At 57.0% G+C, this 26,540-nt stretch overlaps 2 protein-coding genes across 4 annotated transcripts in view; one reads left to right on the top strand and one right to left on the bottom strand.

Annotated features, from left to right (window-relative positions):
- Nucleotides 1-11,539, top strand: part of Flii (FLII actin remodeling protein) — a 14,479-nt gene extending 2,940 nt beyond the window's left edge. Inside the window, exons 4-30 of one of the 2 annotated variants that reach the window (XM_006973600.4) lie at nt 1,357-1,437; nt 1,703-1,788; nt 1,878-2,039; nt 2,228-2,331; nt 2,946-3,121; nt 3,200-3,357; nt 4,116-4,200; nt 4,482-4,629; nt 4,728-4,861; nt 5,028-5,240; nt 5,398-5,577; nt 6,158-6,240; nt 6,357-6,431; nt 6,619-6,702; nt 6,790-6,961; nt 8,227-8,331; nt 8,633-8,824; nt 9,128-9,316; nt 9,402-9,541; nt 9,613-9,847; nt 9,967-10,121; nt 10,201-10,261; nt 10,342-10,470; nt 10,541-10,647; nt 10,720-10,825; nt 11,030-11,095; nt 11,239-11,539. In XM_006973600.4, coding sequence (XP_006973662.1) covers nt 1,357-1,437; nt 1,703-1,788; nt 1,878-2,039; nt 2,228-2,331; nt 2,946-3,121; nt 3,200-3,357; nt 4,116-4,200; nt 4,482-4,629; nt 4,728-4,861; nt 5,028-5,240; nt 5,398-5,577; nt 6,158-6,240; nt 6,357-6,431; nt 6,619-6,702; nt 6,790-6,961; nt 8,227-8,331; nt 8,633-8,824; nt 9,128-9,316; nt 9,402-9,541; nt 9,613-9,847; nt 9,967-10,121; nt 10,201-10,261; nt 10,342-10,470; nt 10,541-10,647; nt 10,720-10,825; nt 11,030-11,095; nt 11,239-11,373 — 3,561 coding nt within the window. In that variant the 3' untranslated portion in view covers nt 11,374-11,539. Of the gene's footprint in view, nt 1-1,356; nt 1,438-1,702; nt 1,789-1,877; nt 2,040-2,227; nt 2,332-2,945; nt 3,122-3,199; nt 3,358-4,115; nt 4,201-4,481; nt 4,630-4,724; nt 4,862-5,027; nt 5,241-5,397; nt 5,578-6,157; nt 6,241-6,356; nt 6,432-6,618; nt 6,703-6,789; nt 6,962-8,226; nt 8,332-8,632; nt 8,825-9,127; nt 9,317-9,401; nt 9,542-9,612; nt 9,848-9,966; nt 10,122-10,200; nt 10,262-10,341; nt 10,471-10,540; nt 10,648-10,719; nt 10,826-11,029; nt 11,096-11,238 lie in introns of both variants that reach the window. The other variant, XM_006973599.4, reaches the window with a different exon arrangement.
- Llgl1 (LLGL scribble cell polarity complex component 1) lies at nt 11,499-26,540 on the bottom strand. 2 transcript variants are annotated; one of them, XM_076542501.1, is made up of 22 exons: nt 26,342-26,540; nt 23,390-23,487; nt 21,525-21,606; nt 21,291-21,421; nt 20,148-20,303; nt 19,904-20,066; nt 19,685-19,820; nt 19,457-19,511; nt 19,147-19,301; nt 18,849-19,072; nt 18,644-18,711; nt 17,547-17,700; nt 17,356-17,460; nt 16,521-16,813; nt 16,095-16,242; nt 15,762-15,915; nt 14,164-14,459; nt 13,453-13,717; nt 13,202-13,316; nt 12,972-13,078; nt 12,655-12,775; nt 11,499-12,566 (listed from the first exon to the last, which is right to left on the bottom strand). In XM_076542501.1, the coding sequence occupies exons 1-22, from the start codon at nt 26,420-26,422 to the stop codon at nt 12,488-12,490; spliced, it is 3,186 nt and encodes a 1,061-aa protein (XP_076398616.1). In that variant the 5' UTR covers nt 26,423-26,540; the 3' UTR covers nt 11,499-12,487. The 2 variants fall into 2 exon arrangements, with proteins under 2 accessions (XP_076398616.1, XP_076398618.1); XM_076542503.1 differs by having other exon boundaries at nt 19,685-19,817; nt 26,342-26,527.

The raw sequence follows: 26,540 nt of genomic DNA, 5'->3' as shown, positions 1-26,540 counted from the left end.
GTGCTTCCTGCTTCCTGGTCTGATCAAACCACCAGGTAGATTCAGTCCCGGTCAGAACAGAGGACGACTTCAGCTGTTTCCTCGGTTTTGTGTTCGTGAGCGTATTTCCTCAATTTATATCTTAATAAATCCCTCTTACCCAGTAAATAGACCCATGTGGGACGAGAGAGGTGGCTCAGCGGTTAAGAGCACTGACTGATGTCCTAAAGGACCCGGGTTCAATTCCCAGGCCATCCAGTGTCCAATCACACCAGGATTATTTAAAAAAAAAAAAAAAAAAAAAAGGAAGCAAGGACCCACATGGCCCCTCTCCTTTTTCCTTTTGGCAAGAAGCACCGCCTCCTTCCGGCCCTTATAGCCCAAGGTGGTAGGCGGAGCGAATACCACTACATACAGCCTATGGGGGCTTTCTCATCACACTACCACACTGGCTGAGTAGCCGTGGGCAGGTCTTCCCTCCCCTCCAGCAGGTAGGGCGCACATAGGAAACCAGCAGATGTGGCTCCTGTCACATCACCTCCCCCGGCCCCAGCCTTCTGCTCAAGCTTCCACGCGTCTATGAGTGGCGTTTCAGGCACACAGTGATGAGGTGACTTGTCCAGTATCACATAACTGCGGAGGTAGCAGGCTTGCCGCAGTCTGTCAAGGCCGTGACTAGCCTGCCCTGGCTGCCTTGAGCTGCACATGGCGCACATACATCCATGCAGGCATCCACACATCCACATAAAAGAAAGAACATGTATTCTTCTGAGCCAGTGGCACAGAAACTGACCCCAGCTATGAGAGGCTAAAGTAATCAATGGAGAGTTCGAGGCACTCCTGGGCTACAGAGTGAGTTCAAGTTCTGCTGGCCAAGCAAGGGAAACCCTGACTCAGAATAAGAAGTGAAAAGTGGAGAAAAAAAGGAGGTGGCACACGCCTTTAACCCCAGCACTCAGGAGGCAGAGGCAGGAGGATCTCTGTGAGTTCGAGCCAGCCTGGGCTACAGAGTGGGTTCCAGGGCAGCGAGAGTTATGTAGTGAGACCCTGTCTCTGGGAAAAAGAAACAGAAGTGGATGGGAATGCAGTCCAGTGACAGTGTGCATGCTTGCCACTTGCAAAGCCCTGGGCTTCCATCCCAGTGCCACAACTCTGAAGGCCCCTCGTGGGGCTCTGGGGCACACTGGCATTGGGTTTTAAAGTTTGACATTCACCAGAAGGATGGGCAGAGCCCACCAGATGGACTGTGTGAGCAAAGGTCAGAGGTGGGAGAACCCTCAGACCTGGCCTCCAGCTTCTGAAGAAGCACCCCACCTGGCCTGTGTTTCTCCCTGAGGGCAGAAAGTAAGGATCACAAATTTTTCCTTGTACACCTAGGCCATTGTAGCTCGGGCCAACAGCCTGAAGAACTCTGGAGTCCCCGATGATATCTTCAAGCTGGATGATCTCTCAGTTCTGGTCAGTGGTTGCCTGCCCATCTGGCCCCTAGGATGCCCATTCATTCAATCCTCACTCATCACAGCAGTCTCTGGGGCCATCATCATCCCTTAGCCAACATCACTCATGGAATCAGTTCCCTAACTCCGCCCCCTTCCACTCAGGATCTCTGTTTCCCTCTGGCCTTGAATGCTTATCCCTCCCTGTCAGTGTTCTGCCAGGTCCTTGAGTATGACAGACGCATGAGGTGGGGCCACCCTGGCCTGACCTTGCTCCTGCCCCCTAGGACTTGAGCCATAACCAGTTGACAGAATGTCCACGGGAGCTGGAGAATGCTAAGAACATGCTGGTGCTCAACCTCAGCCATAACAGGTGCGGGGGAGATTGAGGGCGCAGCAGGTGGGCAGTGAAGCCAGGTGGGATGGAGTGCTGACTTTCAGTCTGTCCCCTCTGCACTACAGCATCGACTCCATCCCCAACCAGCTGTTCATCAATCTTACGGACTTGCTGTACCTGGACCTCAGTGAGAACCGCCTAGAGAGCCTGCCGCCTCAGATGCGCCGCCTGGTGCACCTTCAGACCCTGGTGCTGAATGGAAACCCACTGCTGCATGCACAGCTCCGGTAGGTGCCAATGCTTCTCCTTGCATCCCAGGGGTCCTGGTCCTTCCAACCCTAGGCTCGGGCCTCAGCACTGGCTTGTGCTTGCTGAACATCATGCCCACTCTTTGGTCTTACCCTCCTGTCCACGCCATCCCCAGCTGCACCCCTTGAGTGGACTTGCCTTAGGGTAACCCCTATTTTCCTCACAGGCAGCTCCCAGCCATGATGGCCCTACAGACCCTGCACCTTCGGAACACTCAGCGCACCCAGAGCAACCTCCCCACCAGCCTGGAGGGCTTGAGCAACCTTTCAGGTCTGGACTGTCTGGGGGAGCCCCTTTGAAAATGTCTACTTCCATGCCGGGTGGTGGTGGCACATGCCTTTAATCCCAGCACTCGGGAGGCAGAGGCAGGCGGATCTTTGTGAGTTCGAGGCCAGCCTAGTCTACAGAGGGAGTTCCAGGAAAGGTGCAAAGCTACACAGAGAAACCCTGTCTCAAACCCCCCCCCCAAAAAAAAAAGAAAAAAAGAAAATGTCTACTTCCTGTCTCTTCAATCACATCTCACAGATACGTCAGGTTACCGTTGAAAAGCTTTTTCGATAGGGCCTTGCTGTGTGACTCTGGCTGCCTGGCCCGGCTGGTACTCACTCTGCAGACAGGTTGGCCTTGGATTCTTAACATTCCCCCTTTCTTACCCTCTCAAGTGCTGGCATTAGTTCGGCACCCCATGGTCAGTTTACACTGGGTTTCTGTCACTAGACCACCTGCTGTGAGGGAGTCTCTCAAACGTAGAAGAACTAAAGGTTGAGAGGTTTGCCTAAGACCACACACCCTGGTGGTAGAATAGATACCAGGGATTCACAATGAGGCTTGCTTCTGGTGGCTGTTGTGTGGGTCCTGACTGATGGGCCCCTCCAATGCCCCAGATGTGGACCTGTCGTGCAACGACCTGACAAGGGTGCCGGAGTGCCTCTACACCCTCCCCAGCCTGCGCCGCCTCAACCTCAGCAGCAACCAGATCGCAGAGCTGTCCCTGTGCATTGACCAGTGGGTGCACCTGGAGACCTTGAACCTGTCCCGCAACCAGCTCACCTCCCTGCCTGTGAGCCTTTGCCTGGGACCCAGGGTGGGCTGGGCAGGAGTGCTGGGCTCTGCCCTAACTGATGTCCTGCCCCTCCAGTCAGCCATTTGCAAGCTGACCAAGCTGAAGAAGCTGTACCTGAACTCCAACAAGCTGGACTTCGACGGGCTGCCTTCTGGCATTGGCAAGCTCAGCAGCCTGGAGGAGTTCATGGCTGCTAACAACAACCTGGAGCTGATTCCTGAGAGTCTCTGCAGGTGCTGGGCAGGCTGGGCCGGGTGGGAACTCAAGCTGCAGCTCGGTGATCTGCCTGCATCCTGCTAATAACTGATTAGCCTTCAGGGATGAGGCCCCCTCCCATCCCACACCCAACTTGGGTTTCCCAGAGCACCTTTTAGGAGGATAATGTTAGGGTCTAGGTCAGAGGGGTCCAGCACCATAGAAGTTTGTGGTTCCTATCCTCTTCTGAAAATCACTAACCCTCATGTGGATCATGTTGTAGAATATTATATTAAGGTGTATTACTTTTGTTTATGTTGCATTTGTTTAACTCTGAAGCTCTGTTACTGTACCTGTCTAAAACACATGATGGTCTAATAAAGATCTGAACGGCCGATACCGAGGCAAGAAAACGGATAGGCGGGGCTGGCAGGCAGAGAGAATAGATAGAAGGAAAAATCTGGGAGGAGAAAAGAAGTAGCCAGAGAAGGAGGAGGACTCCGGGGCCAGCCAGCTACACAGCGAGCTGTGGGGTAAGAGTAAGATTTACAGAAGTAAGAGAATGGGAAAAGCCCAGAGGCAAAGGGTAGACAGGATAAATGAAGTAAAGGAAAGCTGGCTAGAAACCAAACCAAGCTGACTGATTTGGGAACTGGGTGGTGGGCCCCCCAAAAGAGCCAGAAAACAACAACAGGATCATGTGGATGCCTTGCTCTGAGACTGGGAAGACCCTTTTCCTCTGGCCCTGATTGCAACACCCTATCATCTAAGGCTCTGTCTGGCCCTGTCTTTACAGGTGCCCAAAGCTGAAGAAACTCGTCCTGAACAAGAACCGTCTGGTGACTCTTCCAGAGGCCATCCACTTCCTGACAGAGATCGAGGTCGGGCAGTGGGGACAGGGTATCGGGGGAGATGGAGCAGAGGGTGTGCCTGCGTTTTGGAGTGAGACCTAGCAATAGCCTTCTAGGGGCAGTGCCCAGGTGCCCCTGGGGAGAGCATCTTCTCTCAGCACACTGTAGGGCCCCTGAAGCCCCACAGGCAGCGGCAGGGGGGCCAGGATAAGAACTTAGTTCCTGGTCCCAGCTGTAGACCAAAGTTAGAGGCCAGATATGCGGCTTAGAGTTGAGCGCCCAGCCCAGCACCATCTCTGCTCACCTAACAGGTCCTGGATGTGCGAGAAAACCCCAGCCTGGTCATGCCGCCCAAGCCTGCCGACCGCACTGCCGAGTGGTACAACATTGACTTCTCACTACAGAACCAGCTGAGGCTGGCAGGCGCCTCCCCTGCCACGGTGGCTGCCGCTGCGGCCGGTGAGTAGAATGCGGTCTGGCCTGGGAGCAAGGGCACTCCTCTGGACCTCTGCTTACCCATCTGCAAGGGCTCATATGCTCACACCCCCCATAAGTAGGGAGCGGGTCCAAGGACCCCTTGGCTCGCAAGATGCGGCTCCGGAGGCGTAAGGACTCAGCCCAGGATGACCAGGCCAAGCAAGTGCTAAAGGGCATGTCAGACGTTGCCCAGGAGAAAAACAAAAAACAAGAGGTAAGTCAGCTCAGGGCTGGGGCTGGGCAGGTCTGGACTCCGCCCAAGAGGCAGAGGGGCCCTGAGCAGGGAGAGTGGCAGATTAATGCCAAGGTCCTGTGGTGATGGCAAGCAGAGGGCAGCCTTAGTGTCTCAGTAGTGTCAAGTACCGCTCCTGTGTCCCCAGGAAAGCATAGATGCCCGAGCACCCGGGGGGAAGGTGAGGCGCTGGGACCAGGGCCTGGAGAAGCCACGCCTTGACTACTCAGAGTTCTTCACGGAGGACGTGGGCCAGCTGCCTGGGTTGACCATCTGGCAAATTGAGAACTTTGTGCCTGTGCTGGTGGAGGAAGCCTTCCATGGCAAGTTCTACGAGGCTGACTGCTACATTGTGCTCAAGGTGGGGCTGGCTCCTAGTGTTCTGCCTGGTGTGGCTCAGTGAGGCCAGGGGCAGGTGGGCAGGCTGAGTTTGGTAGTTAGGCATGCGGCCTTCCTGGGGCTGGGAAACCATGAAGAGCCCATGAAGGCTCTCGTGGCTGATGCCTTGGTCTCCTCAGACCTTCCTGGATGACAGTGGCTCCCTGAACTGGGAGATCTACTACTGGATCGGCGGGGAGGCCACACTCGACAAGAAAGCCTGTTCTGCCATCCACGCTGTCAACCTGCGCAACTACCTGGGTGCCGAGTGCCGTACTGTGCGAGAGGAGATGGGCGATGAAAGCGAGGAGTTCCTGCAGGTGCAGCCAGCAGACCCAGACGGGAGGGAACGTGGGCCGGGCCGTATGTACAGAGGTGGGGCAGGGAGCTGAGAGGCAGAGGTGGGAACGAGAAACCGCACACAGCAAGGCGAGGTCTGGGGAGGCCTCAGGTGGTCAGAGCCTGAAACCCATGGCTGGGGGAGAGGGGTTGGCAGATTAGCATGGGAACTGGTGGACAGGATAAGGAGAGGAGCGGAGAGATGGGACTGGGACCTATAGCTGTTGGGGCTAAGGTCAGGGCCTTAGAAATGCAAAGCCAGTTGACAAAATGGCCTTCCCCCTGCTGCCAGCTGGGTTACCTTTGGAGATGGCATGCAGCTGGAGAGTTACCCCAGACCACCCGGGTTTGCAAGCTTCCATAAACACCTCTCAGACTGCCCACCATGTGTGCACACAGTTTTGTGCAGCCCTGCGCTGCGGTGCATGCACTCCATCCTGTTCAGAATCACTGTGGGTCTGTACCCCCACTCCAGCGGTGTGAACTCTCCCGAGCCTGGCAGGGGTAGTTGGTGGGGGCAGGGGACACCTCGGTGATGAAGAACCATACTCTGCACGATAGGTGTTTGACAACGACATCTCCTACATTGAAGGCGGGACAGCCAGTGGCTTCTACACTGTGGAAGATACACACTATGTCACCAGGTAAGCATGTGGATGGGTGTCCTTGTCCTGGACCGCTGGCAATGGGTGCAGGCAAGGGTGATAAGGTCAGGGGGCCCTTGGCGCCCACATCAGATCTTTCTTGCTCTGTCCCCCAGGATGTACCGTGTATACGGGAAGAAGAACATCAAGTTGGAGCCTGTGCCCCTCAAGGGGGCCTCACTGGATCCAAGGTGAGCACCCTGATAGGAGGGGAAGTGGGGGTACTTGCCCTTAGTTGCCTTCCCACCTATGAGGAAGCGATCTTAACTTCCCTCAGAGCTTGGAAGAAAAGCCCGGGGTCTACCCAGAAAGGGCCAGAGCCCCACCTTACGGATCAGGCACAGGGAGTTATATTACAGCTCTTGCTGTCCTATCCAGATTTGTGTTCCTCCTGGACCGAGGACTGGACATCTACGTGTGGCGGGGGGCCCAGGCCACACTGAGCAACACCACCAAGGCCAGGTAGGTGGGTCTTATGGAATGTTCTAGGCAAAGGAAGGTACCCTAAGAACAACATGGCCTTGCTGAGGGCTTTGCATCTGTCCACAGGCTCTTTGCAGAGAAAATTAACAAGAATGAACGGAAAGGGAAAGCCGAGATCACACTCCTGGTGCAGGGCCAAGAGCCCCCAGAGTTCTGGGAGGTGCTGGGTGGGGAGCCCTCTGAGATCAAGAAGCATGTGCCTGATGACTTTTGGCCACCCCAACCCAAGCTATACAAGGTGAGTCACGGTGCTGGGGTACAGAGTAAGCCTGACTGCTATGGGCTTTGGGAAGAGGGCATTCTTCTGGACAAGGAGCTCAGTCTGGAAGCCAGCTTTGAGGATGGAGCTGGCACCCTCTTCTCGAAGGTGGGCCAGAAGCTCCTGGGTACCAGAGCTGAGAATTGGGCCTTAGTTTTGTGAGTGGTAGGAGACTACGGTTCTTTTTTCTTTCTTTCTATTATCAGCTTGATACAGTATAAATTCTTATCCTAATAGTGAAATGTTTCATTGAGGCTTGCCCAGTAATTGAGTAAACCCAAAACTTATTATAAGCCACAGTCATCCTAGGGTCCCCCCTGGTATGTAGCCTCCCTGGTTCTGTGGGTTGCAGAGACTATGGTTCTTATGAGCAGGAAAGAGACAAGTTAAGAAATCAGAAACAGCCGGGTAGCAGCGGCACATGCCTTTAATCCCAGCACTAGGGAGGCATAGCCAGGTGGATCTCTGAGTTCAAGGCCAGCCTGGTCTACAGAGCGAGATCCAGGATAGGCACCAAACTACACAGAGAAACCCTGTCTCGAAAAACCAAAAAAAGAAAAGAAATCAGGAACAACAGTAAGGACCCAGATTGGGCAAGCAAGGAAAACAAGTATTTAAAAGCCCTTCCAGCTAGGTAGATAGTGGTGGCGCACACCTTTAATCCCAGCTCTTGGGAGGCAGAGGTAGGCAGATCTCTCTGAGTTCAAGGCTAGCCTGGTCTGCAAATCCAGTTCCAGGACAGCTGGGGATACACAGAGAAACCCTGTCTCAAAAAGACAAAAACCTAACAAGCAATTCCAGGACTGCAGAGCTGGCCTAGTGGATAAGAGCACTTTTCTTCCAAAGGATCTGGATCCAAGTCCCAGGACCCACATGGCAGCTCTGGTTACAGAATCCAACACTGCCTTCTGGCTTCCCTCCATAAGCACCAAGGATACATGTGATGCACATATGTACACACAGGCAAAACATGCCTACTTAAAAATAGTAATTAAAAAGTTAAAGCCTTCCACTGGTTTGCAGTGGGACTCTGTAATAGAGCATTTGCCTGGTGTGGGCAAACCCCTGGTACTGCTCCTTATACTAGAAAAAAGCCCAGCAAACCCTAGATCCTTTCGCTGGTAGGAAGTCCTTAAAATGTGGTTCAGTTTGGAGGGAAACAGGTCCAAATAGCAAGGTGGGGAGCCAGGCCCCAATTCAGGGCAAATGTGGGGTCTACCATACCCATCTCTTTTTCCTGCCAGGTGGGCCTAGGCCTGGGCTACCTGGAGCTTCCCCAGATCAACTACAAGCTCTCAGTGGAACACAGGAAACGGCCCAAGGTGGAATTGATGCCAGGAATGAGACTGGTAAGGAGGCAGGAGGTGGGCCTGGGTCAGTGAGGCTGGTGAGGGGGCAGGAGGTGGGCCTGGGTCAGTGAGGCTGGTGAGGAGGCAGGAGGTGGGCCTGGGTCCGTGAGGCTGGTGAGGGGGCAGGAGGTGGGCCTGGGTCAGTGAGGCTGGTGAGGAGGCAGGAGGTGGGCCTGGGTCAGTGAGGATGGTGAGGAGGCAGGAGGTGGGCCTGGGTCAGTAAGGCTGGTGAGGGGGCAGGAGGTGGGCCTGGTCCAGTCTGTGTGTGGGCCGGGTGCTGACCTCTCGCCTCTGTCTACAGCTGCAGAGCCTTCTAGACACACGGTGCGTGTACATCCTGGACTGCTGGTCTGACGTCTTCATCTGGCTTGGCCGCAAGTCCCCACGACTAGTGCGTGCTGCTGCGCTGAAACTGGGCCAGGAGCTGTGTGGGATGCTGCACCGGCCGCGCCATGCAGTGGTCAGCCGCAGCCTGGAGGGCACCGAGGCTCAGGTATGTCCCCGCGCCCACAGTGGCTTGCCTTCCACTGCCCGCCATGCTCTCCCCCCTCTGCTGGCACAGCTGTGCTGCAGAGGTGGGCCCGAGTCCACCGTACCTTCGCAGGACCGTCCACTCTGTCGCCTGTCCCCACTTCTTTTTGCTAAGCTCCACCTTTCCAAGTCACCTCCAGCTCCTGTTTGGACCCACCCTTGAGCTCTGACCAGCTTTCCCAAACCTCGATTGAATCCTCCAGCCCCCCCCCAACTGGGCAGTGCCTCTCTCCAGTTACGGTGGGTGTTACGCTGCTCTCCACAGGTGTTCAAGGCCAAGTTCAAAAACTGGGACGACGTGTTGACTGTCGACTACACTCGGAATGCCGAGGCCGTGCTGCAGGGCCAGGGGCTCTCTGGGAAGGTGAAGCGTGACACCGAGAAGAAAGACCAGATGAAGGCTGACCTCACCGCGCTCTTCCTACCTCGGCAGCCGCCGATGGCACTGGCTGAGGTGGGGTGAAGCCTGGGGGGGGGGTGAGAGGTGGGGGGCGCTGCACAGCACGATGCTCAGACCTCACTTGGGGACGGGATGACAGGCAGAGCAGCTGATGGAGGAATGGAATGAGGACCTGGACGGCATGGAAGGCTTCGTGCTGGAAGGCAGGAAGTTCACTCGGCTGCCGGAAGAGGAGTTTGGCCACTTCTACACACAGGACTGCTATGTCTTCCTCTGCAGGTGCCACAGAACTTCTTCACCCTCTGTCCTCGGCCCTGTGCCGCCCCTGCTCACCACTGTCTCATTCACAGGTACTGGGTCCCTGTGGAGTATGAGGAGGAAGAGAAGACGGAAGACAAGGAGGGGAAGGCAGAGGGCACGGAAGGGGAGGAAGCAGTGGCTGAGGCAGAGGAGAAGCAGCCGGAGGAGGATTTCCAGTGCATCGTGTACTTCTGGCAGGGCCGGGAGGCCTCCAACATGGGCTGGCTCACTTTCACCTTCAGCCTTCAGAAGAAGTTTGAGAGTCTATTCCCTGGCAAGCTGGAGGTGTGCCCCACAGCCTGTGGTTGGGATGGTAGAGGGAGCAAACCAGACCTGAGGAGTCCTGACCCTTGAAGAGCAGGTAGGGTCTAGGGAACTACCCAGAACTCCCTTCTGATCCCCAGGTGGTACGTATGACACAGCAGCAGGAGAACCCCAAGTTCCTGTCCCATTTCAAAAGGAAGTTCATCATCCACCGGGGCAAGAGGAAGATGGCTCAGGGCACTCCCCAGCCGAGCCTCTACCAGATCCGCACCAATGGCAGCGCCCTCTGCACTCGGTGGGTACCTGGCTTGGGGAGAGGGCAGGATTCCATGGTGGGGGTAACACTGCTGATCTGCCCCACCCCCTCCCCCTAGGTGCATCCAGATCAACACCGACTCCAGCCTTCTCAACTCGGAGTTCTGCTTCATCCTTAAGGTGAGGCTGTGGGCAGGATGGCAGAGCAGGGTGGTGGGCAAGACTCTAGACCTGAGCCAAGCCCCCTGTGCACACCACAGGTCCCCTTTGAAAGTGAGGACAACCAAGGTATTGTGTATGCCTGGGTGGGCCGGGCCTCAGACCCTGACGAAGCCAAGCTGGCAGAAGACATCCTCAACACCATGTTTGACGCTTCCTACAGCAAACAGGTGACAGAGGTGGGGGCAGGCAGGAAGGTGGGAGCCCGTGAGGGCCCTGGCTGACCCTCCCTCCCCACAGGTCATCAACGAAGGCGAGGAGCCAGAGAACTTCTTCTGGGTAGGCATTGGTGCCCAGAAACCCTATGATGATGACGCAGAGTACATGAAGCACACGAGACTCTTCAGGTGAGTGCCCGGAGCCCTCCTCTGGCTATCTTAGTTCAGACCCTCACCTTCACCTTGACCCTTGCCCTTCAGGTGCTCCAATGAGAAGGGCTACTTCGCAGTGACTGAGAAATGCTCTGACTTTTGCCAAGATGACCTGGCAGATGATGACATCATGTTGCTAGACAATGGCCAGGAGGTAAGTCAGTCCCCCACCTCAGACCCTGCCGCCTGCTAGATAGTTGTAGATGGAAATAGTGGGGCCAGAAGGGAAGCGTTCCCACCAGCCACATGTGGAGCACTTGAGTAGCATATACACAGGCCCTGGGTTCAATGTCTAGCACTACAAAACACCAAAAGGGACAAGACATCCATGTGACCATTTCCTCCACCTTATCCTCAGGTCTACATGTGGGTTGGGACCCAGACAAGTCAAGTGGAGATCAAACTGAGTCTCAAGGCTTGCCAGGTAAGAAAGGGTCATACTAAGACCAGCCTGATGACTTCAGGGACCACCTGCCCCTCCGTCATCCTGGGCAAAGCATGGGAAGGGGCACTGGGCAGTCCGGCAGGACTCGGAGGACTACCCATGCCCACTGTCTTCCTTACCAGGTGTACATCCAGCACACACGCTCTAAAGAAAACGAGCGGCCCCGCCGCCTGCGCCTGGTCCGCAAAGGCAATGAGCAGCGGCCCTTCACCCGCTGCTTCCACGCCTGGAGCACCTTCCGCCAAGCCCCAGCCTAGGCGGTACCTACGACCTCAGACTCAGCGAGGAAGCAGACTCAGCACCTGCTTCGGCTACCCACCCACCGTCTTGCCCACATCCTCCAAGCCCCACCAGTGTGTCCACATGTGTGCAGCAGATGCAGTTTAAAAGATATTAAATGCTTTTATTTTCAATATTAAAAAATCAGTACTTTTAATATTAAAACTAGTTTTTAAAAAAAGACAGAAAAGCCCAAGGTGGAGTCTACAGGGAAGCCCATCCTCACCGCCCCACACACATGCACACACCCGCCTGACTCCAGTTACAGTGCCTAGCAGTTTCCAGTCACGTGAGCATACACACACAGGTCAGGAGCAAGTACCAAAACTGCTTTAGAAATGACTGGCCGGCGCAGTCCAGGCGTTAGAAAAATACTCTGCTTGAGGAGAAAGAAGAGACATTATGGAGTACAAGACAGAGGATCCTAGCACACGCCTCCAACTGCCCTTCAAACTGGGGGCGTCTTCAGGGCCCAGCATCAGTACGATGATCCCACAGGTTAGCAGGTGTGGGTTCAAAGTTAAGGAGCTAGGCAAGGCAGACAGTGGGCTGCGATAAGCAGATGGTGGTGGCTGGGGGGAACAAACCCAGGCTCTTTCAGTGATGGCCTGAGATGGGCTTGCGAGGGATCTAGGAGGGTACCAAGTAGAAGAGTGTGGGTAGTATCTATGCTCAATGTAGGGTGGGTGCAGAGGCACTAGCTACCAAGGTCCAGATAGCTCCAGGCTCCAGCTAGGTTGGGTCCATAGCAGGATATGGTAGGCACATAAGCTCCATGTGCTGGCTCAACAGGCAGGACCTATCAGCCTCAGTGACTGTCCTGTGAAATGGGCTCACTAAACAGATGAGCCTCAGTTCCTACACCCAGTCAGAGGTGGCCTTCTAAATGCCCAGGACCTCAAGGCTGACAGGACATCCCCTTTCTAGCACTGAACTGTGATGATCGTGACTGTGGGTCCCCTAGGCCTCTGACAGCTGGGGGAAGGCAGCTAGGCTTCCAGGAGTGACACCATCACAGAGGCCTGCCAGGGTCCCAGCTGGGGCAAGGGACAGCAGCTGCTGCGTGGTAAGGCTCGGCTGCCTCACAGCACCTCATTTAACCAGAAGGGTGTAGGCCCGGGCCTCGTCTGCTTCCAGGTTCCGAAGGTTCTTCTCCGAGTCCTCAGGAGAGCTGGGGAGGGGCAGTAATCAGAAGGGCCGGGGTGGGAAGACCCCTAGTTGCCCTGGGGATGGAGGCTGGGGAAGAGCAGCGGCCTCACCCCAGGAAATCCTTCACATATTCCGCTGTGACGTCCCCTGTGGTGTCCAGCGTGGTATCCCCACTCGTTGCCGAGTCAACGGACACAGGTGAGAGCGTGGTCTCGGGGGGCTCTGCGGTGTCTGCAGGGAGAAGTGCCCCTCAGTACCCACTCTGCACCCAGAGCCTGGCCCCCAGCGGGACATGCATGTGCACACACAGACGCTCCGCCTTCGGCTGGCCGCTTCCAGCCCTGGCTCAGCAGCACTGAGCTTACGTCTTGACCTCTCCCCAAGGTACCCTCAAGCCAATGTCTGCCCCAACCCTGTGACCTCTCACCGGCTCGCTTGCTGTGGGCAGAGTTAGGGCTTCCTTCACAGCTCTCTGGGGCCAGGGCGATGTTTCGGGTGCCATTAGCCTGGCTCAGCTTGGGTGAGTCTTGAAGACTACAGAAACAGATGGGGTGTCATGGGGACCAGTCAAGGTGCCGCCTCCCATCCCCAAACCAGGACAGGCAGTAACACCAGGGGGTGCAGAACCCACGGTGGACGGGGCCCACTCCCCCACACCTGGGCTGGGGGGCGTTTCGGGGCCAGCTGATATCCAGAGAGCAGAGTGGCTCCGTGATATTGCGAGCACTCAGGGAGAAGCGCTCAAATTCCGACGGAGAGATCAAGTAGAAGCCTGTGAGCAGGAGACAAGAGCACGTGAGGAAGACTGATCCTTGCCCAGCCTCGGCCGCCACCCCCTCCACTCCTAAGCACAGCCGGCGCTTTCTGCTCTACCCGGCATCTGCTCCCAACCACCTGCCCCACCTCACCCTGACCATGGCGTGTGAAGACACAGGAAGCGATGCCACTGATGTCCTCCTTCCGGATACAGGAGTAGTGCACCTGAGGCCTCAGGCCAGGCACAGAAAAGACGTGGACGTCACCCAAGTTGGTGAGGCAGGCGAGGCAGGTCTCAGCGTAGTCCTCAGACATCACACTGGCAAACGTGGCCAGGGCGACCTTGCGCACACGACAGCCTTCGTGGGCCGTCAGCTTGAACTTGGTCTTAGCGCTCACCTTGGGCAGTGTGAACACCTGGCGACAGGCAGTCTGCGTTAGCCCGCCTTGGCCTACCCACGCCTCACTCAGCTGCAGACCCCAAGCGTGCATGTCAAAATGACACCCACTGAACCAGCCATCCCCTCAGCCCAGGCTTCAGGGCGTGCCTCATCTCTACCCACGGCCGATGAACTAGACATAGTCCTATGTTCTATGCCTGGAACCCCTTCAGGCCGTAAGTCCCTGGGGACTGGGTTCAAGGGGTTCGCACGGGGCTCTTGGAGAAGGCTATGAGGTAGAAGGCCTTAGGGGGTCCTGGCAGGCCTAGGGTGCTCCCAGGTCCTTCAAGGGCCTCTATTGGCTGAAGGCTTTGATGGAATAGGAGGCATTAAGTCTCAGCAGGTAGGGAAATGGGCGAAGCAGAGGTTCGAAAGGGTCCAAGACGGGGCCTGGATGGATCTCCGTCACCCACGGATGCTCACCTTGAACTGCTCCTCAGATGCTATGAGCACAGCGTGCCCACCCTGCATGTCGGGGGCCTGTGCCAGGTCCCGGGAAGCCTCATAGGGCTCAGGCAGTGGACGGCCACGACCGTCCAACACAGCAATGGCCACGACAGGTGCCCGGTGCATGAGCTGTACCTCCTTGCCCAGCACCGCCTCCACTGCCTGCTCGGGCCGCTTTTCACCACCTGCTGCGGCTGCTGGAACCTCTAGCGCGTAGGCAAATACGGAGCCCGAGTTGGTCCCTGCCCACATGGTGGGCCCATGGTGGGTTGCTGTGGAAGACAGGTACAGTGAGGAGGGCCTCCTGAGGAACCCCATGCCTCACAGACCCTTCTCTCACCTGTCCATTTCCTAACTGGTTTGCAGGGATCGGATCTCAGGAATTTGTGATCACTCCTACCTCACACCTGCTGTGTGGTCTCAACCCGCTAGTCTGAGACACCAGAACAGCTCTGATGCAAAGGCATAAGCCACCTTGAGGACATCTGCAAGACCACAAACTGGTCCCTGATACCACCAACCCATCAACCTGCACCCTCAACTCATCCCAGTAAATGTAGCTCCCCCCTGCAAGCTGGGCATGGCAGCACACTCCTAAATCCCAGCACTCAGGAGGCAGAGACAGAGCTCTGTGAGTTGAGGCCAGTGTAATCTACATAGCATGTTCCAGGCAGCCAGGACTATGTGGTGAGACCCTGTCTAAAAAGCAAGGAACAAACAAAAACAAAGATACAAGAGTAACATGTGGGGCTGGAGAGATGCCTCAGGGGCTTAGAGCACTGGCTGCTCTTCCAGAGGTCCTGAGTTCAACTCCCAGCAGCCACATCATGGCTCACAACCATCTATAATGAGATCTGGTGCCCTCTTCTGGCATGCAGGCATACATGCAAGGCAGAACATTATATACATAACAAATAAATAAATAATATCTTTAAAAAAAAAAAAAAGAGTAAGTGTGAGCCGGGCATGGTGGCACACATCTTTAATCCCTGCACTAGGAAAGCAGAGGCAGATGAATCTCCATGAGTTCAAGGCCAGCCTGGTCTACAGAGTGAGTTCTAGGACAGCCAAGACTATTAAATAGAGAAACCCTGTCTTGGAGCGGAAAGAAAAAAAAAAAAAAAGAGAGAGCGCAAAGTGTGGTGTAGAGAGGGCACACACAGCAGCAGGTACCCGGGGGTGGCAGCTGCAGTATGTGGGTGACTGTACACTATTTCTCTGTTCCAAACTACCATTATACAATGTAAAAACCGAAAGAGCCACCAACAAGCCTAAGGCACAGAGGGGACTTTTTACCAGAGTCGATGACGAGTCCCTGCCTGACCTGCCCACCACAGGGCCTCGGCCACCCCGGCCCTCACTGCCCACCTCACCACGGCTCCCTTGCTTCCTGCTCTACTCTACAAGGCTTGTGCAGCCCACTCAGCAAACCCTCCAAGTATGCCCCTTTGGGCTATACGGTGGCCCAGGCCTCCCAAGGTAGAGCTCAGCACACAGTAGGTGCTCAGAACGCCACTTCCCCCCAGTAAAAGGCCATCTAGGCTCTCCAATGCCCGTCCCTACCCTGGTCTCACCATCTCGAAGGAATGTGTCGGCAAAGTAGAGGCAGCGCACGACACCGGAAAGGGAGTCGTCAGCAGACCGCGGCTCGATGCGGCGCTGCACGGGTGTCATCTCCACGTCGTGGGGGCAGGGCTGCTCCGCCAGCTGTGCGTTGGCTTCCTGCAACTGGGAGGGCCACAGGATCTTAGAGGTGCTCTCTCAAGAGCCCTTTCCGCCCAGTACCCAGCAGGCATCGCTGTCCAAGCATCTGCTTCCCAGTTAACTACCGGGGAGCATGGCAACCCGGCAAACCCGAGCGAGGGCTCTGGGCCAGGGCACGGGCACGGCAGCCGGTCCCAGCTCACCTTGCTACTGGCAGTAGTAGGCCGTTTTTTGCCTGAGACACGGCTCTTGCGGATACGCCGGAATGACTGCCGCAGTGACTTCTTGAGGGATTTCACCCGAGAGAGCGGCCCCTCCATGGCCAAAGAGTCATTGGGGTGGAGGGTACACCTGGGGATGACAGGGCCAGCGTGCTATGGAGCTACACGGCACTCCTGCTACCCTGAAGCCGGCTACCAGAGCCCAGGTCAGGGAACCAGAGCAACTTGGGGCCAGGACCTACGGCCCCAGCAGCTGGAGGGGCTGACCAGTTGTCTCGCAGATGAAAGGAGATTATAAGAGCTTTCCCAACCAGCCTGCCTAGGCCATACCAACCTCTGAGAGGAACTGAACCCCAGACCACCTTATCAGGGCCTTGGCTCCCCAACTGCTCACCTCATACCACATACCTGGCCAGCACCGGGCTCTTGCGCTGGTAGTCAAAAAGACCAAAGCCATGACTGGTACCAAAGGCCACAAGGCTCCACTCGGCATGAAGGGTGACAGCGGTGACAGCAGCTGGTGGCAGGCACTGCACCAGCATTCGGGGCTGGAATCCCGCAGGCCAAGTCAACAGCCCTGTGTGTGGGCTCAGCCGCTCATGGCCCTTCCATGTGAAGCCCTCACGATCCTGAAGGAGATCCACACTGGCCACGCTGACAGCCTGCTCGGCTGGCACGTCACTGAGCTCCAGCACAAGCACCTGGGACACAACAGGCAGAGGACTCAGATGAAGAGGGGCATTCTGGACCCGCTCCAGACACTGCCAGAGCAAGTACCCTTTACCTACCCAGCCAGTACCCTCTGAATACCTACTATATGCAAAAGCTTTCACTGAGCGCCAAGAAACCGTGGCGACCTAATCTACTGGCCCTGCCCTCCTGGAGCCCTTGACTCTCTCCTGCGTCTGTCTCCCCCAAGCCCCGAGCAAACACTAAGCCCTCCGCACACGGTCAAGCACTAAAGGGAATCTCTGCCTAAGCCCCTTGGGCTCTGCTGTTGCTGAGCACATCTCACACCCAGACTCCTGCTCCCAGCCTCGGGCCTCTGTGGCTTCCCTAGCCTTACTCAAGCGACAGCACCCCCCAGTTTCCACTTGTCCTCACCCCGGCCAACCTTACCTGGGGCTCCATTCCCACTCTGACCTACAGCCCATGCTGGTTTCTCTATTTCACACCCTTCAGGGCTACCTCCTACAGAAAGCCTCCCCAAAGTCAAAGTCACAGCTGGGGACCCCAACCCCACCTGGCCTGCAGTGCCAGCCACCACCATCTGGGCTGTGTACTTGCAAAGTGCAACCTTCTGTATTCCCAGGCGGGGGTCATCACTGTAGGGGTCAAAACAGCCCACCTGAGGGGACAAGATGGAATGATGACACCAGGCAGAACCATATCGGGTTCAAAGGCCAAGCCTGGGGGGAGAGGGAGGAGAGGCACCTTGCGGAAGGGCGGCCAGTCGTCCTCCACAGCCTGGGCCAGGCTGTCAGCGTGTTCACAGTCCGTCTGGAAGAGGCCAGCGGTGCTCAGTTTGTAGAGTGGCCTTAGCGCCACACCAGAGGCGTCCCAGAAGCGCACAGTGCCATCCTCATGGCTGTAGAGAGGGTTGGTGTCAGAGCCCCCGCTGGGAGATCCACACCCCCTCAATTATTCTTCCAGCGGCTACCGCAGGCATTTCCTGCCTATGCCGAGCACTAACTGGAAGGTACTGCGTACAGCAGCAAGCACCTGCTCCACGGTATAAACGGGTACTTAGTGCCCACTGCACGACAGGTACACTCTCCACAGGCCCCGAGCCCTCTGAACAGGATGGAGGGTACAGGAATGACCACCTGGATAACCAGGAGATGACAGAGGGGAGCACTGGGTTCCCTGAGATCACAAAACGTGCCACAAACCCAGAAGAGCAAGAGGCCTGAGGGGCCCTTCCAGGTGACGCAGCAGGAGGCTGGGTGTCAAAAGGGGGGGGAGGGGAGCAGGGAGGGAGGGAGCAGACAAAACCAGAGTACAACCTTGGGACACAGCTGGGGACCAGGGGCCCCAGACAGCGAGCCGCCCGGACAGCGGAGAAGGAGCTAGAGAGTGGCGGTGCTTCACTCTCCTTCATCCCTGAGGCCACAGCAGGCTCTCAACAGCAAAGGGAAGGAGCCCTGAGAGGCCTGAGGGTCCCAACCCAGGCAGGAGCGAGGGGCAGGGCACTTGGTGAGGCCTGAGTCACCAGTGCCCAGACCTAGCCTGGCTCTCCAGCACCTGACTGGAGGAGTCACCATAGGCCAACCCAGATTTTCCAGTCCATGGCAAGCCAGGTGGGTGGAGCCCGGGCTGTGCTGGAACTCAGTCCCAGGCCAAGAGGAAGTGCGAACCAAGGCTCTGAGCCAGAATCTAGGGAGGCTTCCTTACAGGAACAACCTGGATTTGCTAGGACTAGGCCTGAGTCACCAAGCACTTCAGCACCCAAGGAACCTGAGACATTCAAGAAGCAAACAAGGCCTCACAGGTGCAGCAGGCCCTTGTCTGCACCCACACCCCAGACCTACCCGGTCAGCAGCAGCCCATGCTGCAAGGGTTCCTGGGCCAAGTTCCGGCCCCCAGTAATGGGCCAACTCTAAGGAAGACAGCAAAGGGAGCTCCAAGTTAAGACGAAGGTCTCCGTCTCCTCCCCCTACCACATTCCCATCCCGCGTCCGGGCTGGACCCCGCCCTCCACCCTAGCACCCGAGTCCCAAGACATCGCCAACTCACCAAGGCACTGGAGGCAGGCTGTGGGCTCTGCCGCTCACCGGCACTTACAATGCGGGCCCACAGCTTGCTGGGGACGTTGGCAACATGGGCAGAGCAGGTGATAGCGGATGAATGCAGTGGGGCCAGGTAAGGGGCAGGCACAGCTGGCCAGCCTGGCGTCTGCAGGTCCAGCACCACCAGCTCCTCCTCCAGAAGCACAGCTAGGGCCTGAGGGTCGTCGAATTCTGTGGGATGGGGAGAGTGAGCTTAGCTTGGAGCCACACTGGGCCAGCAGGGATGAGGGAGGCGGAGTACGCACCATCCCCTGGCTGCGTGCTGTGCACTGTGAAGAAGTCAATGACACGGGAGGTGAAGTCCAGGGTCACCAACGTCTCCGCTCGCAGTACACTCACACAGTGACGGTCACCATAGCTGGCTCGGGGCATGCCACCACTGAAGATGATAAAGTGGTCTCTGCAAATGGAAAGACGCCATGAGAACCAGGAGCCCCTGGAGAAACCAGGCACATGCTGGATAACCCAGTAAGGGCTTTACCCCTATATACCCAGAGCCTAATCCTCTAGTCCCCAGCCAGACAAGCCCCCTCCCATACTGCCCCCTCTACCTACCCTGACTCACAGCTCCGCCACAGAATCTTGTTGATGGCCTTGCAGGGGAAGGGGCCTGGGGGTGGGGAGAGCGTCAGACCTCCCATTCCTCTTCCATGTGCCTCTCCCCAAGGTGTGGCCCAGACCCAGCAATACCCCCGTCTCCTGTAGATTGGCTAGGCAGTACCCTCATCAAGGCCAGAGAGCCCCTCAGTCCCCACCCTCGGCTCAAGCCTCCCCGGTGCTCACCATAGGGTGTGGTCACTACAGTGGGCTGCAGCGCTGGGGGGCTGCCAGTGTCTGTGGACCAGATGGCATAGCTGCCATCGCTGTGTGAGCTGATAACGGTGCTGCCACCACGGCCCCAACACAGGCTCTCCAGCTGCTACGGATGAGGACAGGACGGCGTGAGCCGACAGGACAGGACAAGGGCCCGGGATGAGGAGCGTGCAGGCTTCCCTTGCTTACCTGGTTACCCAGGAAAATGTGGTCCACACACCGTGTGGCCTGGCTCCAGATGACCAATAAGCCCCGACTGTAGCCTATGAGGATTTTGGTGGGGTCTTGCAGATGTCCCTGGAGTGACTCCACAGGGCCCAGGGCCTTCCCACACCGGTAGTCATCTGGCACACTGCAGAGAGTGCCCCAGAGAGTCAGGAGAACTTCCCAGAAACGGGAGGTTCCTCCTGCCTGCTGCTCACCTGCTGCTCACCTGCGCAGAACCTCATCTGGGCTGATAGTCTGCCCCTCAAGCAGGGTCAGAGTGGCGACATCCAGGAAAAAAACGCTGCCACTCTCAGTCCCCAGGGCCGCTGTGTGGCCAGCTACCAGCAGGACCACGGTGACACGGGTAAGGCTGGCAGGGGCACTGCAGGGAAGAGGGACAGAGTGAGGCCGAGCCCAGCGACTGCTGGGAAAGGCGGAACGGGCTGGGCGCTTGCTGGGGCCTCTCTTGTGCCCCTCTGCACTCACAGGGCCTGTTCACAGCACAGGCTGGCACCCTGGGAAGGCAATGTGCAGTGTAATTAGCCCACTCAATTATTCCCCAGCATGCCAGCAAAGGAAGGGATAAAAATAAGATCCCTGGGTCTCAAAGGACTCTCAGGTCCACTTGTCACTCTGCCTCTATCAGGTAGAATCAGAGCACTACCCCAGTCAGGGTACCCAACGCCAGCCTTCCAAGCATCTCAGACTTCAGGAGCCCAACAGTCCCTGCCTATAGTGACTGGGACGGCCCAGGAACTAACCTGTGGGCAAGGTCCTCTACCCGGGAAGCCTGACCTGATGTGGACACCTAGAGCATCCTCCTAGCGCCTCACCAGCTCATCCTGGAGAACGCCCCAATGATCAACCTTCGGTGTGCCAATGGACCAGGAGCCTATCTCCCATCCCAACTCAAGAAGCCAGGAAGAAGGCCAGGCATGCTGGCACACACCTGTAATACCACACTTGGGAGACCGAGGCTGGAGGACCACTGAAAATTCAGGGCTAGCCTGAGACTGCTGATGTCACCTTGGCACAGATCTGTCCCAAACCCCTAGAGAGCACAGTGCCAGGCTGCAACTCTAAGGAGTTGGGTTATAACATATTTATTCACTGGGACCCCCAAACTAAAGGTTCACACAGCAGGAAGCACAGATCCTGCCTACTGGCCTCAGACTCAGCTAGCCATACCTCTAAGCCTAACTTCAAAGGACATGACTGCCAACCAAGCAAGGCTCTACCCAGGCAGGGCTCCACACACCCCACCCTGAACCATAACCTGACTGTCTCTGCCCTACCTCGGCAGAGCAGGCTCACAGGACCTCTCCAATACCCCTGCCCAGTGGCTAGCCCCAGCCTGGTCCTCCAGTACCTGGCGTTGTCAAAACTGGGCCGGCTGGGTGGCTGGAAGCTAAGCCCTTCCTCTAGGTGGGCACAGCCATTATGATGGATGATCTCCCACAGATGCAGGCTGCTGTCATCTAGCAGGGTCAGGAGGCGGCCCTGATGGAGGGGGGAACAGAGAACAAAATGGGGCTGGCCTGGAGAGGAGGAGGGCACGGGGATGGGGGCCACCTGGTGCTGGTGGAGGAAGGCAGATGTTCACCTGACCAGGCAGGAAATGCATCTGGGTGACGGTGGCTGCATCGCGGTGCAGACCTGTAAACTCCACTCCAGGTGCACCGTAGCTGAGATGCCTCGTCAAGGACAGACACATGCAGGCCAAGCCAGGACAGTTCAGACAGGCCTTTCCCAAGACCTCCGCATCCACGAGTCCAGCGGTCTCCTGATGAGGCCCCTTCCTGAAGTAACTCTGCTCCTGCACCCTCAAGTTACCCACAGACTCCACACAGTCCCCGCAAGTAGGGTGCTACTGTAGCCCTCATCCAGCCAGCAGGCTAATGACTCAAATGCACAAAGCTAGTGCAGATGGAGTAAGAATAAAAACCTGCTCAGCACCGTGGCTCCAGCATGGTACAAATGAGGCCTCTGACGCATCTGCACAGACCAAGTGCCTTGCAGTAGAGGTTCAAGAGGCCTAGCCAGGACACAGCAGCACCAGATCAAGCCAACTCCAGCTGTGGACAAGAGCCCCAAGCTCCCTCCAGAGCAGGCAGCCAAAGGCTTCCACTGCCCACTTTACAGATAAACACAGACTGGAAGACAGGTGACCTGCTTGAACAAGTGCCCCGAGACCCACAACTCCAGGATTGGTGGTGGCCAACAAAGCCTGAAGGGGCCCAGGAGGGCTAAGAGATGGGTCAGTGACGTTGTCCTAGTGACAAGCCAGGAGCTGTTGCCTGGATATCGAGCTGGGACTCCCTGCAGAGCCTGGCAAGGAGGACAAAGAGAGGGCAGGAGCGGCTGGCGGGAAGCAGGGTCTCCCAGGAGATGGGGCCTGCCCTGCAGGGGGAGGGGAGCCTTCGGAGACCAAGCGTGGCACCTTCCAGCCTCAGTTTCCCAACCTCAGGAGCTCAAGGCTGTGGGAATTTAAAGGAAAGAGGGAGGAGAAGGGGGGATCTAGGCTTTGGCCCCCGTCATCTGTACCAGCTCGAGGAACCAGTTCCCACCAGGACAGCTCCAAGCACCTGGCAGTGAAGACTGTGGACGACTCAGAGGTGGGCACCTCCAACACCAGTGGTCACAGTCCAAAGCTGCAGCCACACAAGAGTAGCGGGGACACAGCACCCACAGGGGCTTGGAGTGGCAAGCTGGGTGGAGGCCTGGTCACTGCCCCAACACACACCCAATGGCCCCCAATAGAGAGGAGGACATCCCCATCCAGCCACATTCCCTAACCCAGGCTATTGGCTCAGAAACCTTGGGCCATATTCCCACCCCAACCTGGCTAGTGCCCCTAAGCTCTGGGTAAGGAGAGGGAGGGCAGGCACCTTCACCAAGCAACTTTTTAAGTCAGACTCCGCACCTCAGTGTCCTTGAAGGCAGGTTAGGGTGGTATTTCCAGGGTGGGTAAGGAGACATTCAGCAGCCTGTTGCCCCACCCCCACCCTGGACTGCAAGAAAATGCCTGCTTTGTACAGCTTACTCAGTCCATTGTATGGCAGCAGGGTCCAGATGGGGGCAGTGTTGCGCTCACCACGCTGAGCCTGGCACTGCCTTCACCCTCTGGGTTGAGCACATACATCTCCATATTTGTGTGTAACTGTGTATGTGTGCACATGCTCACTTCTCATCAGGCCCACAGGCCACCCCTAACTACCTCGGTCACGGTCTGCCAAGATGATGGTAGAGTCACCTAAGACAGCAAGGGACACCGGTGGACACCAGTGACCACTCCAATCAACCATCTCCAAACAGAAAGACTCTCATTTCTGAAAGGAGTCACCACAGGCCCAGCCAACCTCTTCAGGTTGTCTCCAGGAAGCGCCTGCCATGCCAGGACCCCAGCATAAAGTGGGTGGCACATGAGAGGTCCTCACAATCCCCAAGCACCACAGTGGCAAAGGATACATTTTGACAGCCCCAGACCTGGTGCCGATGGCCATGATGCGAAGCTCGGGGTCGAAGGCCAAGGCGCTGGGCTGGTTGGGGAAGCCATGCTCCACGGTCTGTGAGGGAGGAGAGGGATACATGGGCAAAACACCCTGGGACTTCCGCTTCCACTTGGTCCCGAAGGGACTGTCCACCTCCCAACATGGAGAGCGCCAGAGAACAAGAATCCCAGGGCCATCAGAAGTAGGGATAGCGTCTGGGGTCCCGAGCACTGTTGGTGTTGATGCTGATGCTCCCTACCTGCTTCTCTGCTCTTTGTGAGGCCAGGTCCAGTGCCCTTCCCTACACACTAAGCTTCACTACCTATTCCTTCCTTTGATATGCTTCCTCCCACCGGCCCACCAACCAAGCAGCTTCCACTCATGCCCAAGTGTGGCTGGGGCATGAACACCCTCAGGAGATGTCAAATACGGCCTGGGAGCACACGGCTATAATCTCAGCATTTGGAAAGCTGAGCCAGGAAGATCCTGAGCTAGAAGACAGCATGGGCCACACAGTGAGATGCAAAAGTAAACACGTAAATAAAAGAGGTCATCCACATGGGGTCAGCCATCTTCATAGCTGTGTGGCGGGGCCTAACTACGCAGTCTGGGCTGAACACAGTACTCCATCCACCCTGCTTCCACTTGGCAGTGACGGTGGAGCCCATCCAAGAGAGCAGGGCCACCAACCAGCCCTGTTGGTCAGGGAATTCCCTTCCCCACAAGCACTGCCATGCCGTCTGGATCTGACCTCCTTTAGCTGGCCTCAGGCTTGCAGGCTAGTATCCAGAGACACTAGAGCATGGCAGTATGGCAAGTCCCCACGGTCCCGAGTAGACACCATCAGGCTCATCTTATGGAAGAGAGACTAGATCTCTTATCTAGTGTCTGTCCTTTGCACCTCACATCCGATCAGTTCCGGAGCTCTACTGTCTTACCTCTAAGACACAAAGAAGTCATCCTTCTCACACCTGGCTCCAGGCCTACTCACTGCTTGCCTGGACCGGTGCTTACTAAGCCACCTATGAAAACCAGCCAGCCATCACGACCTCCTCCACTTGGGGCCCTCCAGGAGTTCCCTGCTGATCCACAGCCAAAGAAAGCCAAGTCCTCACCATGTGGCCCCTCTCTGGGCATCTCAGTTCAGCTGACTCCTACCCCAAAGCTCTTTGCTCTCTTGCTAGGCAGCACTTCCTAGGGCTTTGGCGCCTTCTGCCCCTCCCCCGCCACACTGTGCTTTACCCGGCACTCCCAAATGGCCAGCTCCAAAAGGCCTCCCTGGCTGGTCCTGCCTACATCATCATCCCAGACCACTTTCCCATACCCTCATCACACCATATTTTATCCACAGCATTAGCCAACCCTGTGAACTAATATGTATTTTACTTTTGCTTTGGCTTTTGGTTCTCATCCTCTTGCCAATGACTAAAGCCCCCCTTCAACGAAGAGTTACCCCTTTGGATTCCACTGTGCCCATAGCACCAAAGAGGCAGGAATCCAAATTAAACTAGCATGAGATGCACATCCTACAGGCAACTTGTGGTCTGAGCTGGACTTGAACCCAACACCCAGGATAAAAGTCCATGTCCCCCCTTGGACCACAACCCCAAACTCAAGAATCTGGGGCCTATTTCCTAGGGACCTCCTTACAGCCCCTGTGGCAATCAAATCCTTTGCCCAAGATGACTTCTCTCCTCCCGTCACTGCTGCCCACTCAAATTGTGCCTCACCCTCAACTCCTGCCACGGTAGCGCCAGCCAGGGTGAGCCAAGCTGATTCAGAGCCTCACCCCAACTGTGCAGGTCCCCTACACACCTCCATTCACTGGCTAAGACCCATCCTTCTTCCTGCTTCGGGGGGCTCACCCTCATGGTCACACCAGGAAAGGCAAAGGCTCACAGCTGGGGGAACCTCTCCTCTCAGGTCTGACAGGCTTTCAGTCACTGGGTCTGTGAATCCCGGCAATCCCATCATTGCTGCCTGGGACCTCCACAGGAAAAACTGAGCCATGGCAGGAACTCCCCTGAAACCTATGTAAGGGAAGTCCAAGGTCCCTAAGCTCTCTCTGCTCAGGACGGTAGTCGCTACTTCCAAACTCCAGGCTCCTACTCCATTGTGATCACACAGCGAGGCAAGAAAGATAAGCGGCCCACTCCTTACTGAACCTCAATTTTTTTCACGTGTGTAAAGGAAATGAGAAATCGAATCCTCAATGGCAGGGGTACGCACGAGCTCTGCGATAAAAGTAACATCCAACCCGAGCCCCATCACTCCAGATCAGAGTTCATCTTGCACGGCTCCATACTGGTCAGTGCCGGGGAGGTGGGGACTGCGGCCTTTCCCGGGGCCCCTTCTGTCTCACGTCTTTCCAACTTTAGTAAGGTCAGGCCCGCCCGGTTGCAGAGAGATCCAGAATCCACAAAGAGGAAACTGGCCTCGTTTCATGGCGGGGGAAACTGAGGAACCACGGTTTGAAATGCAACTGGGCACACAGACCAGCACAGCCCCTGGACTAAGGACCCCAAGGCAGGGTCCAGCGTGGGGAGAGGGGTGGAGGCTCCGCACTGGGATTTCCCAGCCCCACCCCCCACTTCTCCTACTCTCGCCCGCCCAGGAGTTCAAGAAAAACAAAACCTGGCCCTGGGTGCCCCTCGGCCGAGCCGGGCCACACACCAAAAGATGAAAGAACAGAGGCCAAGAGTAAAAGGCAGATAGGTGGGGGACCCCACTGAGCCCAAGGGACACCCGGGAGAGACACCAGGGGTCCAGAGACCCAGGGGCAGAGAAACAAGAGGAGCCAGAAAGAACACGGCGCGGCGCGGGGCACAGCTCGAGACCCCGGCCAGGCACGCCCGAGCATCGCGGCGCTCACAGGGCAGAGGCGGCCCGACGTGGCCCGCCCGGGCCGCCGCCGCCCCCGCCGCCGCACCTTGTGGAAAGCGAAGAGCTCCTGCTTGAGCTTCTCGCGCTGCGGGTCGGCACCCTGCCGCCGGAACCGAAACTTCATCATCTTGTGCCCGCCGCCGCCACCGCCGCGGGATGCGCCCGGCCCCGCCGGTCCTGAGGCGCGGGGCGGGGCCTGCACGGAGGCGCGGGACGCCACGGACGCCCGCCCGACCCACGACGTG

This window comes from Peromyscus maniculatus, chromosome 8 (genome assembly GCF_049852395.1).
Source record: "Peromyscus maniculatus bairdii isolate BWxNUB_F1_BW_parent chromosome 8, HU_Pman_BW_mat_3.1, whole genome shotgun sequence".
Taxonomy (NCBI): Eukaryota; Metazoa; Chordata; class Mammalia; order Rodentia; family Cricetidae; genus Peromyscus; species Peromyscus maniculatus.
Note: the sequence above shows the minus strand (reverse complement) of the source record. Positions and strands in the feature narration are given on the sequence as shown.

What these genes read in the sequence shown, in the direction of transcription:
- Llgl1 (XM_076542501.1), bottom strand. Translation starts at nt 26,422, where the DNA reads ATGATGAAGTTTCGGTTCCGGCGGCAGGGTGCCGACCCGCAGCGCGAG. An exon ending in CAGCACGCAGCCAGGGGATG is followed by an intron (nt 19,073 to 19,146) that starts GTGCGTACTCCG and finishes CCCATCCCACAG; the next exon opens with AATTCGACGACCCTCAGGCC. An exon ending in CTACTACTGCCAGTAGCAAG is followed by an intron (nt 15,916 to 16,094) that starts GTGAGCTGGGAC and finishes TGGCCCTCCCAG; the next exon opens with TTGCAGGAAGCCAACGCACA.